The sequence below is a fragment of the Streptopelia decaocto genome (assembly GCF_964273445.1).
Source record: "Streptopelia decaocto genome assembly, chromosome: 6".
In the NCBI taxonomy this organism is placed as follows: domain Eukaryota; kingdom Metazoa; phylum Chordata; class Aves; order Columbiformes; family Columbidae; genus Streptopelia; species Streptopelia decaocto.
In genome coordinates, this window is record NC_138660.1 from 42,892,902 (window position 1) to 42,906,801 (window position 13,900).

Consider the following 13,900-nt stretch of genomic DNA (forward strand, 5'->3'; position numbering starts at 1 on the left):
TTTTCCTGAACTCAATGTACAAATCTGAAAGTTGTGATATTTTTTTAAAAGTCTGTTAAAGTAGACTTGCTTAGATTTTTCTTTTCCCCACTGCCACCAGGAAAAAGTGTCTAGCTCAGACTTTCAAAGGATTGTGGGGACTGAGGATTTGTGAACAGACTTGTATGTTTGTTCCTCCTGTGGTTTTTGTTACTATACACAGTTATCTTACTATTTTAATCTACTACATTTTGGTATCTTAACAGTCATTGATTTAATACACCTTTCAAGTAACATCAATAAAAGGGTCTTAAAAGTTTTAATGACATCAGCTGAAAGGTATTACAAGTCTCTTAGGAACTGTAATAGTCTTCCACTCATGGTACTGAATTATTTTATGGTCCTAATACAGTTCTAAGCTTATCCTTTCTTGTACCTTATGAGAAATTATCTGGTGACAATATATAATATACATACATAGGTTAGGGTAATAAATGGTCTCAGAAAAAAACAGAAATGACGACAGGGAATTAGAAAGGGCATACTGCCTCAAAATTGATTCAACTGTATCCAGTTTCATGTTGTGCTTTATCTTCTAGTTAATGATTTAGCTTGCCTTTTGAATGACATCAGTGCAAACACATTAAAGATCACTGATGCCAAATAACAGACATAAGTTTAATTGGTTCATCTAGTGTTGTACCAGAATGATAAATTGGTATGGCAAGTTTGTTTGGCTTGCAGTTATTCCTGTCTTGTCACTCAGTTATCTTCAGGCAAAAAATGTATTTTTCATATAACTTTCACATTTTACACAATTTCAATTATATACAATTTTTAAAAATCTGATTATTCTGCAGTCAAGACATTTATATGACAATAAAGAAGATCTAAGGGCCAAAAAATATTGACACAATTGAAGTCAGAATAAACTTATTGACACTAACAACTTTAAGCAAGCGAAAACGTTATGTGGTAATGTTAGGATTCAGAAAGGCAAATTGGTGAGGGCTGCATTTCAGTGAAAGCTGTATCAGTGGCTTGATGCAAACTGAAAAGCACTTACTAGGTTGTGTATTCAACAAATATTCAGAGCATACTTTAAATGTGACAAAGAAATAAATGGAAATAAGTATCAAAAAGCTGTACCCTAGTTACTTTAGGAATGTGTGTTAAACCTGTCTCCTCGGCTACATAACTAGGAGCTTGGTACAGGTTCTTATGCAACTATTAGTATTACAGAAGGCAGCTTAATAGTCGTGAAATCATATCTTATCTCATGGACTCTTGGCTGGTTTAATTGCAGACATATTTCCTTAGCTGTAAAAGCATTTCTCTTCTAAAGAGACAAACATCACAATAAGAGCTGTGGATATTTTGACATGCACTCTGAAATGTAGTTTGTATCCGTCTGCAAAAGGCAGTTTTTATAATTCATTGCTTTATTTATCAGAGAGATACTGCATATTTGTCTTATTACAAATAATAAAGATAAAATTACTAAACTGCTCATTTATGAATGTCGTTTTCATGCACTAATAAGCCACCAGGACATTATACAACTCAACTGAAAAAACTCTTCCTGTGTTCCTTTAAGTGAAGCGCTAACAGGCTTGGGAACACCTTATAACTTGGAGTTGATGCTGTAGCTCTAATGTGATTATCATCAGCGTATCTTACAGCACATGTGAGTAAAGCTGTCATACCTCCAAACAGTTTACAGCCTGGGAGCAAAGAAGTGTCTCCCTCCTCTGTGTTCAAGCTTTGAGGGTGAGGGATGACTATGCCACATCCTTGGTAAACTTTCTGCATCTGCCCACTTGACACAGAATCGGTTCTTGTATGAGTTTATATTGGATTCAGAGTCCATGTGTTCCTCAGTTGTTATGAAGGATATGTATGATTGTGATACTTCCACCTAGGTTTATGATAATACTGTTCTGCAGGATGAATGTCAACATGTGATTTATCTTAAGGCTAAGCCACAGACACAACCTGCAAAAGACTTGACCTTTTTAGTATGAAAGGGCTATTGTAACTTCATGTCATACTTTTCCAAAGCTGAATAATGGTAATATTTTAGTGACACCAGAAAAATGGAAAACATATGGGAGTCTGATGAAGAAAATGAACTTCTGTAGCTAGAGAATTCCTTCATTGCACTCCCTGGGGAAGTACTCAGAGTAACTCCGGAGAACAAACCCTTCTCACGCCAGACAGCCTTTTGGCTATTGTCACTGCACTCCGGTCACCCCAGAGCTCGGTCCCTCGAGCAGGGTGCCGGGCTGGTGCCGATACCCGCGGCGGGCTGGGCGGCACCCGGCGGAGCCCTGCCGCGCCGATGGCAGCGAAGGGCTCGCCCGCAGCGGCACAAGGAGAGGTTTCCCCCAGACGAGGTTCAGCGCGGCCCGGACGGGCTGACCTGCTCCTCTCCCTCCGCTCCCGCGAGGGAACGGGCGGACCAGCGGGCGCTGTCGACCGCGGACGCGGCTGCGGGCCCGGGACTGGCTCCGTCCCGCCGGCCCCTGGGCGGCCGCGGCTCCGCCCGCGGGGCGGGGCGGGCGCTGCCTTGGCAGCAGCCGGGACGCCGCCAGCGGCCGGTGCGCGGGGCGGCGGTGCTGCCGCCATGCTGGGCGCCGCGGGCTCCGCTGTCCGCCCGCAGCGACGGGCCCGGCCCGAGCGCGCGCCGGCGGCGGCCGTTGGCACCGCTCGCGCTCGCTTCTCTGCGGCGGCAGCGGAGGAGCGGCGGTGGAGGGTGGCCCCGCTGGCGGTGGCCCCGCCGGCCGAGGCGGGGGAGGAGCCGCTCCTCCGGGGCATCTTCGAGATCAGCAAGAGGAGCTGCGACGTGGTGCTGAGCGCCCGGCGGCTCCGCTGGAGCCCCATCTTGCCCGAGAGCCCTGCAGGTGGGACGGGCCGGGGCGTGGCGGGGCGGGGCAGGGCGGGGGGTGTCCGGCGCGGGGACCGGGGCCGGGCCGCCTCCCGCAGCGGTCGGCGGGGCCGCCCGGGGCGAGTCGGTCTGCCCGCGGCGCTGCGGGGGAACGGCGAGCTGCGGCCGGGGCCTCTTGGTGTGGGGCCATGGCCTGTCGCCTTAAAACGGGATTACAGGGAAGTAGTTCAAGTCAGTGGTGTCAGACATGTCTCTTCCCTTCAAGGTTACGCTGGGGATTAAAAAAAAAAAAAAAAAAAAAAAAAAAAAAGTTCATAACGCGATGAGCGTCTTCTATTTGAAACAACTTTTCCAGGCAAGAGCCCTTAACTTCTTGGCGGGTCTTGGCGGGTGATATGAAAAGGACAAAATGTAAGAGATGGTATTTTATGTCTTCTTACCGCTGGGTGGAACAGTAAGAGGATTTGATTTTGTTTCTGCTGCATCAGCTTTTCTCTGTTGATTCTCTTTGATAGGTACATAAACTAGAGTGCGTATAGGTGGGTATGATTTTGTGAGACATGCCAGAGTTTTGCGATGAGGCTTCTGTAACAGGTTATCATTACTCTATGTTTTCCAAAGAAGCAACAGATCATGAGAAAGTGTTGTTGCAAGGGATTTGATCACGTGAAACAAATTATGCGCAAAAGTTTTAGAAGAATAGGGATGCTCCTTAAACTTATCAAAGTTTTTTTTCCCTCTCTCTTTTTTTTTTCTTTCTCCTAGAAACTGTGAAAACATAAACTTTCAAAACTACTTAGAAGCTCTTATAGAGCTTCTACAAGACTACTTAGAAACTTGTTTACTGCCTTGACCTCCCTGTGCTTATGTAAAGGAGAAATCAAAGTTGTGTTCAGGAATGCAGAGTTTCCAGACAGCACAGTTGCCTTCTGGTATGGTGCAGTTTACTCGTTAGGTCTAAAATACCAGTTTAATTTTAGTATTATTTTGGACAGAACTTAGTACTTCATGTAGGTGACATCCAACAGCCATAAACTTGGTTTACAGAGAAAGAAATTTTCATCCACAGACCAGTTTTTCTATGTTATAATAATCTGTTCCTCTTCAAGGTAGCCTGTATGCTGCAGGGGCTTGAGAATGGTGGAGATGCGTGGAACTCCAGTGCTGCTGCTGCAGAGAAATAATCAGATGGTCACAGCTGAAGTTGTTATGCTTCATTTCATGAAACCGTGTTGACATACCAGAGCTACTGAAATCAAATTGATATGGTGCCATGCACAGCTATTGACTCTTATCTTCCCAACAGTGTAACGGTGTTAGTGCAGTGTTGTGCTCAAACTTAGCTATTGGCTTTTCAGCAGGACTGTTGAGTTCTGATGATAGCCGCACTGATGTGCATATGATAATTCCTCTTGTGGAGCCAGTCTGGGTGCCTTAGTAATGCTGTTACACAATGCTGTAGCCTTTCTTCCTTCCCTTTTCGGATTAACTACAGGTCTCTGTGTATGTGATCTGAAGTGAGATTTATTAATTATTTAGTTCTGTGTGCAGTGCTCTTATTTGATTGCTGCTTTATCTTCTAGTTATTTTAATGTAGCTTGAGTTGTCACGTATCAGGAAGTAAGGCCCATGAATGCCTTTTGTTACCAGAGAAAGATTTTAAGGTACAGAGAAGAAAAATGAATTTCTATATATATTGCTTCATGCTTCCAGGGATGGGAATACATTCTGTGGGGTTTTTTGTTTGTTTTCCTAGGAAAAATTAACCCCCTAAATTGCTACTTTGTGTAAGATCTTTTTATACTGAATTTACTCATGAAGACATTGTGAGCTTTTCTGTCGTAGTTCCTGGAAAGTAATAAAGTATGCAGAACTTAAAGTCAGGCATATTACAGATGGCAAAATTTCAGGGATCTTATGAAAAGCAGCACTGACAATTTGGTGTCAATTATATCAGGATTTTGGCTTTTACTGCACATATGTTAAATATATGCCAATACTTCATTGTCTCTGACAATTCAGTTTTGTACTACGGTGTATTGAGCTGCTGAATATTTTGGTTTCTGAGAAGTTATTTATGTCCTACTTCTTTATTAGCTTCAGGGCAAAAGGCATTAGTGTCTTCCAAATGCTAGGTTTTTCCTGAGGGCTGTGGTAGGCTATGAGCTTTTACCATAGGGTTTCCAAATTCTTTAATGTAAAGTACTTACATTGAAGATAAAAGGATTTTCAGTTCCTCAGTGGTACAGATGCCACCACTACATCATCTGTGGCCATTCCTGCTGATGTAGTTGCAGATGTCAAATGTGGGGTTTGGAACCTGATTTCCCACCCCCTGCTATCTTGTATCCCAGCAGCAATTACCCTGGGGTGTTGCAAGGGTGGGACCTGTACTGGTGCTGGAAGGGGCCATCTGTTGCTGTCTCATTCCATGTAACAGAAGTACAGCAGTGCAGAGCTTGAGCCGAGCTGTCAGTAGGTACAGGCAATGGTTGATGGTAATCTGAATAGGTCTGTTCTACTGGGATTTAGCTTAAGCATACTTTCTCCAAAACAAAAGATTCACAGTGTAGTTTACTTTAGACTCTAAAAAGTCAGGTCTTCAGACTTTGCCAGTGATGCTAAATGAAATGTCTCTTGCTTGGACTTGCATGTAGTAATTTTTCATATTTTCAGAAAAGACCTTTCTTCTATGGTAATCACTCTAATCTGTCAAGTGCAGGGACTGCTAGGTAGTTGCTTTCTCCCCTTTTCCCCACATCCCAAATAATTGTCCCACCCCATCCCAAATCATAAAAAATATTCCTGTCTTGCTGAAAGTTTCATTTGTTGTCCACAGTTCTGCCATTCCCGTATGTTCTCGTATGTGGTAGCTCATGCAGCCTTGGCTCTTTCAGCTTCTCCTAAATAGAACTCAAAGCTCCAGTTTAAATTTCCCAAGCAGGTGATGTCTACTCCACCTAGGCTTCATGTGTGTGTAGTTGTGCTCCATTGCACTGTTTCTGTGGAGCTTTTGGTGGTGTGATTATAAGGCAGACATCCTTCTTTGCCCTGCCTTTGATTTCTGTGGCTTCTGTTTCCTAGAAGTTTTTGGCTGCCAGTGCTCGCTGAGGATCTTTGATGGCATGCTTTATTGTTCACTCTCCACTCCTCATAGTAAGCCTCTTCTCCCCTCCCAAATAAGCATGACCCATTATGATTTTTGTGTGTTCTGTATTGTAACACAGCTTTGGGCAGAAGTTAGGCCTGGGCAGGCAACTAGATGTGGAGCCTGAGGGAGCAAATGAGTCAAGTGGGAACATGGGCAGCTGCCCCCACAGACAGGCTAAAATTACCATTTGGCTGTGCAGCTCAGCTGAGCCTTTTCTTCTCACTGGAGCCGGATACCCTCTGAGCTGCTTGCTTGCTTCTAACAATGCACTGGGTAGTGCAATGAGAGCAGAGCTCACAGTCAGTAATTACTAGTTCTTTCTCCAGCTTCTTTTCTATATGACTTTCCTATGCTATAAATATAATCACTGAAATTAAGAAAAAACAAGACTTCACTTTCTGTATTAATAATCCAGCCCCAAACTGTAGAGCTTCTTATTTTGGATGCTGCTTCAAAACCACAGCAGAGAAAGCTCTCTTAAGTACATACTTGAGTATTATATGTGATTTTTAGATATCTTCAGAACATAGTAAGAATGACTGAATGATGGAAAACAATTATTTACATTTAAGAACAAATGCTCGGAGTGGGAGTTTTTTTTGGTGTGGCTAACGTTTACAAACTAATGAAATGTAGGGTATTAGTAGCAGTGGATGTGGGAATTGCTTGTGTTTTAGGACAGTTTCAGTACAGATTCAGTCTTCTTTATTCTGTTCTTCCAATATGGCTTGTTTTTTGCTGTTGAATGAGAACTTTAATCCTGATATTTCTTTAAAGTCTTCCACCTATTTTTAAAGATTGCTGCAGAACTTCCCAATTTACAATAACTGCAGTTTTTCAGCAGATTTCTGTCAGACAGAAATGGAACAAAACTGGCACTCACTCATTGTTTTACTGGTATGTGAAGTCCAGAGGCTTTTGATCATTCTGAAAAACTTTGTAAGTACAGTTTCTTGTGTGTGTAGTATACTTGACTGAGCGGTATAAGAAATTGTTCTCTTAGACTGACAGCATGTAAGCTGGACTAACTATTTGCATAATAAAAATAATTTAGATAAAACTTGCTTTTTTAACATAAGTAATTTAGCATAATGTCATAAATTAATTGACCAATAAGAAAGGAAAATCTCTGGAACAATCCAGAGGTTCATGTATTATTGACTATATATTTCCATAATGAAGTAAAAAAAATCAATATGTGTTGAAGTATACTATTCTTACATATACCATACTATAGTTCTTGCTGATATTCTTCTAAAATCTAGATTTATAAATACTCTATATAAGTGCAGCAATAAGGAAAAAAATCACTGATGTATAGCAACAGTGAAAGAGTTAGCAATAAAGGCTCTAATATTAATTCTGAGTGCATAGTGGCCTGCTGCCAAGGCTATTTAGGAACAGATGTGGCTGAAATAGATACCAATAGTCTGTTTGGGATCTCTGAAGTAAGACATCTGTCAGTCTATCGGTCAGTCAGGAATAATGGAAATGGGAACTGGCTGTTACAAAAAGTGAAGTTCCACATTGGTGAAATTCAAAGCTTTTGATTGCACTTCTGACCTGTAGAGAGCATATTTTTTATAAGTGTCTTACCTATTGTCTAAATAGGAAACTATTTTTAAGGAAGAGACATAAAAATAAGTAATATGAAGTATATCTGACAGTGAGATGTACATGTATCACATTAATATAAGGCTGTAAAATGTAAATTGGAGGAAGAAGGCATGCTGTTTTAAGCAATCCCATGGTGTCTGAACTTGTAAGACACTCAAATATTTTTCAAGGAAGTTAATAAAATTAAGGTCTTTAAGATTAATACTGCATGAAACTGCAAAAGAATTTATTAATTTACAACTTTTTGTGAAAAATTAAAAATATTTAAGGAAATTTGGTATACTCATTAGAGGACTCTTAAAATAAGTTCTTAATTCAGGCAACTTTGTAACATAATGTCTTGATTCTCTGTATGTCTTTTATCCTTTATAAGCACATCAGTTCATGACTATGTGCTTTTGGAACAATTTATGCTGTTTCATGCTTTCTGGTATTTTTCTTGTATTTCGCATGTTTATGTACCTCTCTGCTTATGTTGAAAGGGATTAACACACTCTGGGCATCTAATAGTGGCTTTTGTATGTACTTTAATTCTCTACCTCCAAAGAGAGAGATCAGATATTTAAATTTTCACTCTAGAAAATAAGTTTCTATGCTAGGTCTTGCAAATTGTATTTGTGTGTGTTGGAGTTCACCTACATGTTAAGTTGCACTTGTGTTAGTGAGTTGGATTTTGGTACTCTTTAAGTTTGAAATAAAATTATTTATTTACCTTCCTCACAAAGTAATAACTCTTCTTCACGACGTTTTCTTTTTAATGCAAAATCTGAGACTGCTGCCTACTTTCTTTGTCTACGGCTGCTTCTCTCATTGAACTGTGTGTAGGATGTGGTTCTGTAGCACCTTCTCCAGGATAGTTGTGGGGATCATGGTTCCTAATGGATTCTTCTCCTGTGGTAAAGCCGTACAAGCATGCTTCCATAGTTGTAACTGTCCATGGTAATAAATGGGTTAGAATTCAGAAAATTATGTTCTTTTGCATTTTCTTATTTTGTATCTTGACAAAAGATGTACTCAGATTGAGACATTTCTATCTTTATTTAACAGTTACAAAATAGAAATACAAATAAAGCAGGATAGTCTGTCATCTGGTCTTGTCGGAGTCAAAATAAACAAAACTCAGAAAAACAATTTTCCTTTCATTGTAGATATCTTATTTGTGAACTATGTATATTACAAGAGCAGTGGGTAAATAATAGATGTTGCTGCAATTATGCAAAAAGTCAAACAAAAAGGTACTGGATAGAAGGAATCACTGTCTGTTTGCTGTTTCATTTATGTATATCTAACTATATTATGCACTGCTTTAAGAAGAAATTTTTTACTTGAATACCCATAGTGCTCTAAAAATATGTTTATCCTTCTTAGACAATTTATAAAAAAGCCTATATGGCTGATTATCTGAGAACATAAACCTGAAAAACTGAATAGTCTTTGTGTACATTAACATTAGTGCATTGTGGAACTAATGTTTTCCTTTCAAGGAAATCAGTGGTCCTGGTTTTTATGACTTATAACAGTATGTGCGGACAAAAAACCCATAATGTGTTGAGTATCTGATACATGTATTACCATATTGCCATAAGGAACTGCTATTATGTTAGACACCAACTGATTTTGTGATAGTGTTGGATTTCTCTCACATATGCTTTTGTTTTTGTACAGATGATGCTTTAGGAACATCTGCTAGCTTTGTGGTGGTATCTGCTGTTTCCTTTCAAAATGTGACCTTTTTGTCATTTACTGCTGGGACTGCTATAGAATTGCATTATACTAATATCTTTTTCTAATTTGATTCCCCTCTCATAGACACTAACTGTCAATTTTTTGAGTTAATTTGGTTTCACCATTTTCTGACATACTACAGATTTGAGTGCAACTGTAAAGTTGATAAATTAACCTCTTAAAATATCATTTAATTTATTTTATATATACATATATATAAACAAAAATACAAAAAAAAACCCAACAAAAACCAAACCAAAATAAAAAAAATACAAACCACACCTGCTAACTTGAAATAAGTGACTAGAATGCCTTCCTTCCTGCTGTTTAGGTGGTCTCAAAAATACTTGCATCTGCAGACTATAAGGATGGTATTTCTCAAACTATTTCATTAGGGAAGAAGTTTTGGAACTCTACTCTTGCAGTTTAGGAACCCTTCAACCTTTACGTGTAGTGCAGATAATATCCTTGGGACAGCAATACCAGTTCAGGATCACATCTTCAAGTGTAGCTGAATAAGTGAAATTGCAAGCACAGCAAAAATTCAGCTGTGCATGTGGCACTGCAATCGGCAGGGAAATAATGACCCTGTAAATGCAACTAAAAATGGATTCGTAGTGTGCTGAAAACTCCTCCTCTTGGATGAATCACCCAAATGTATGATAATGCCTCTTCCACATATGGATGTTATCTGGGTAACTGGTTTTATGTAGTTACAATTAAGAGTCCAAGACATTGTTATTTCTTATTTCTGCACTCTGGCTGAGCATAGAAATCCTTTTTGTAGGACTTCAGATTTACTATCAAACTGATTTGCTGTGGCCCTTTGCAAGAAAAAAAAGTGTTGATTTTTTGTAATTTGGAAAAATGGCTAATTATTTTGTTTCCGACATAGGATATATGCTTCATGACGTTAAAAGTTAAATGGTATTTAAGTGTGCATGAGACTTTATATAGTTTAAAAAATAATTAGGCTTCTGGTACTTCTTTAGCTTCATTCATTGATATGTCTTAACATCTATTACTAGTTATACTTTTTGCTTCAAACTGGATTAATTTCAAAAGTGATCTTGAAGTTAAAGTAATTAACTTTATACTTTTCAGTGACAATGCTGCTAAAGGCAAAAAATAGTTAACTCATTTAAAATGCATTTGTGGCATTCTTGATTGAACCTAAATTTCTTTATGAACATGGATTTCATTATTATCGAAGTACTCAGGTTAAAAATGCTTTATTGAATGAGAACATTTTGCTTCCTCTAAGGTCTCATGGTAACTGTTTTTCTATTGTGTTTCCTCATGGAAAAAAATCCCACCCTCCCCCATGACTTAAGTCGAGCAAAGCAACAGGAATTGTCACACAAACCTGGAAGTTTTGTGATACTGGAATTATCAATATCACCAGCTCTCCTTTGGAGAAGCATCAATAAGCTGTGTTTCACACAACATGCCAGTCCCCATTACTTAGATACAGTTATTGGGAGTGGCTTGTTCACGGTGTAGGACAGTATTAGCTGATTTCAACTTTCGGTAATGAGTTTGGTGTTTGGAGATGAGTGCTTTTGTTTGAAGCCTTGAGCTGTATTGTATCTTTATCCGACTTGTAAGTGGGCGGGCTTAAAAATGCCTATGTAAAGACTGAGAGGGTGCTTCTGATTTTATTCCTTCCCCGAATTTTCCTATTTTTTGTTCTGTTTAATCTTAAACAAAGTCCTCACTTTATTCTTTGGATGGGTTTTTGATTAAAGTATTTTTTTCTGTGTGATCTACGTTTGTCATCCTAGCTGAATATTGTGAAATATTTCAACAGTGTCTACTGTAAATGCCAAATATTGAGTGTTATTTTATTAATGTTAGAGATTAAAGAAAACAAAAACAAAGCACAGAACTCATGTTGAGCTCTTTATGTATATCTATCAATGACAACATAGCTCTTAGCAACTTCGATGCACTAAATATGTAAGCCCTTAAGTTGCAAAATGAAGAAAATGTTTCAAGCCACACTTAATTTGGAGATTTTGTAATATGATTGTAAGCCAAAGCATGTAGAAAGATTGTAAGCTGCAATGCTTAATTTTTGTAAAATTAGAGCTCAGAAACCAGAGTGGATCCCAAGTTATTCACACAACTTATAACTTGTATAAGAATTCAAAATTATTTTCCAGGCCCACCATGGACTTTATGTTACAAGCAAAAATTAGTTTTCCTTACTAGTAGTATGGAGGCTGCGCTTTTCTCTCATGTTTTTTTAGTGGTAACAGACACAGAAAAAATGTTTGATTTTTGGTTTAATTATTATTATTTTTTTAAAGGAAGATAAAAAGTGTTTTAAAAAAATCTAGGTCTGAATTTTCATGTGAGCATTGATGTATGGTATGCCTTTCTGTAAGGCATTTGAATAAAGAAAATTCTACTACTTCTGTTTAAGATCTGATGCAGCTTCCTCCTTCCCCTGTCTTCTTGTTTGGTTGTAGATGTATGAATATATTAAATCTCTGACAAAAAAAAAAAATACTGCAACTTGGTTTACCTCACAATTCTTTAATCTAGCATGTGGCTGTTTCTTCCCTGTGTTGCGATTTTAAACAAATGGTCAGTTCATGAGCAGAGTTTGATGCTGAACTCTGAATTTCCCAGCTTTTGTTTATTTGGGTTATGTAAGATGATAGTTACGTGGTTTTCAGTATGGAGTAGTTGCCATAGTTGTCAGTTTATTTGAACTGTGACAATATATCTCTATTGTGAGTCCATACACTGAAGTGAATATCGGAAAGTATGCTTTGTGAAGCTCAGAAAATGCAAAGCAACAGATGTTATCTACTGCACAATTATGTGTATCCTGGAAACAGATCTTTGCACAGTGCATACAGTCTTGGAAAAACAAAATTTGACATACAAATGGTCAAGTTAAGGGTCACAGCAGTAGATACTTATGACTAAATGTAATGCTGTTTTGCAGATACTGTTCTGAGTTTGAGTAATTAAGTGCTCATCATTCTATTAAAACCCCCTGTCTGACAGATGTTTAAAAATCATCTTTATATTTATATTTTGCTGTGTTGTTTTAGTACAGTAAAATAGAAATAGAATAACTATTATCACTTAATGTTGTAGGAAAATGGCTTTTAAAAAAGAGCCTATGTTATTTTAACTTAAGTGAAAATTCTTGTGAATAAATTGTTAAAAGTAAGTAGAAAAAAATTCAAGGTAACTGGCTTTCTGGGTGCGAGCAGTGCATCTTTGCCTGGCTGATCTGTTGACTGTTCAAGATGGTTCAAAATGAGATGGCTCCTGGCTAAGTCTTCTCCCTGGTATGGTGTTTGTCACAGGGCCTGTTGGTGACTTGTCAAATAGCTCTGTCAAGAAAGGTACTGAAAAACTTCATACTTGGATGGTTTTGGACTTCCCAAAGGCCTGTTCTGTCACATTTACATATAGGAACTGGGGGTGAGGTAATTAGCTAGGGATCAAAATAATCATAGCACCACTGAATAATACACTAACAGTCAGATGGCTGTAGATGGTGGTAACTCGTGTCAACATCAAACTTTGAACAGATTTATGACTTCATTTAGTAAATTCTGCCGTTAACACATTCCAGGGTAAACCTAACTATATTGATATGTTACAATAATTGGGAAAAGGCTGTATATAGATGTCTATTTTTAATTTGTTATTATTTTAATTAAAGGAAAAAGAATGCTTCTGCATATTTAATGTGAAAGATACTGATTCTTCATCACTTAACCGCAACACACTCATTAAACAAGGCTCTGATTAAACTAAGAATATCCTCCAGATCCTTTTCTGTTCCATAGATCTTCTGTGATGGAAGAACAGTAATAACTAAGGTTGCTTTAAAAAACAATGAAAAGAGTACCTGATAAATATTTGCAGGGTGTTGATTTATTGTTTGTTTGTTTACTGTAGTACAAATATAAGTTAAATGAAAAGGTGTTACTAAAGGTGTTGTGGTTTGGTGATTTGTAGGTTCTTTTGTGGTGGTGGTGGTGTTTTTGTGTGTGTGTTTGTGGTTTTTTTTTCGCCCCACTTACATTTGTTGAGGAGTAAATTATTTAAAATATGATGGAAACAAGCAGGTGGTGTTTTTGAAATTTTGTCCCTAGGTCTCACTTGTTTTGTGGAAACTATTAGTGGAATGTATGCACAGCAATTCAGTACTGAACTTAACAATGTAATTAATACACATTTGTTTGTTTTTCTTGCTTAAAGCAGTTACTACTTTTTTGCCTTTGCAGGTTTAGCAGTTTAGCAGTCTTAGTTTGTATGCAGGAACAGACTAGAAAAATGAACTTACAGTAGAAAGAATGCTGTTCTTAAATATGTTTCTCTTTGTTTTATGTTTCTAATATTTGTTTTCTTTGTCTAATTCATAGCCTGCCAGAAAATTTCCTAGTGCCTTTGGTATGTTAATAGTGTGGTCTGCAAGGAGTGTGGATGAGAAAAAATGATGTGGGATAAACATGGAAAAGCAAAAATGCTATATTTGGGGTTTGGGGGACTGTTAAAATCAAAGTGGA

The 13,900-nt window shown here is 38.3% G+C and overlaps 1 protein-coding gene across 1 annotated transcript in view; it reads left to right on the top strand.

The window, feature by feature from the left end:
* Positions 1-2,605: 2,605 nt before the first annotated feature.
* CERKL (CERK like autophagy regulator) overlaps positions 2,606-13,900 on the top strand; it is a gene marked incomplete at its 5' end in the record, with an annotated part of 54,171 nt that continues 42,876 nt past the window's right edge. Inside the window, one exon of the mRNA XM_082055983.1 lies at positions 2,606-2,882. Within this exon, the coding sequence (XP_081912109.1) occupies positions 2,606-2,882 (277 nt within the window). The remainder of the gene's footprint in view (positions 2,883-13,900) is intronic.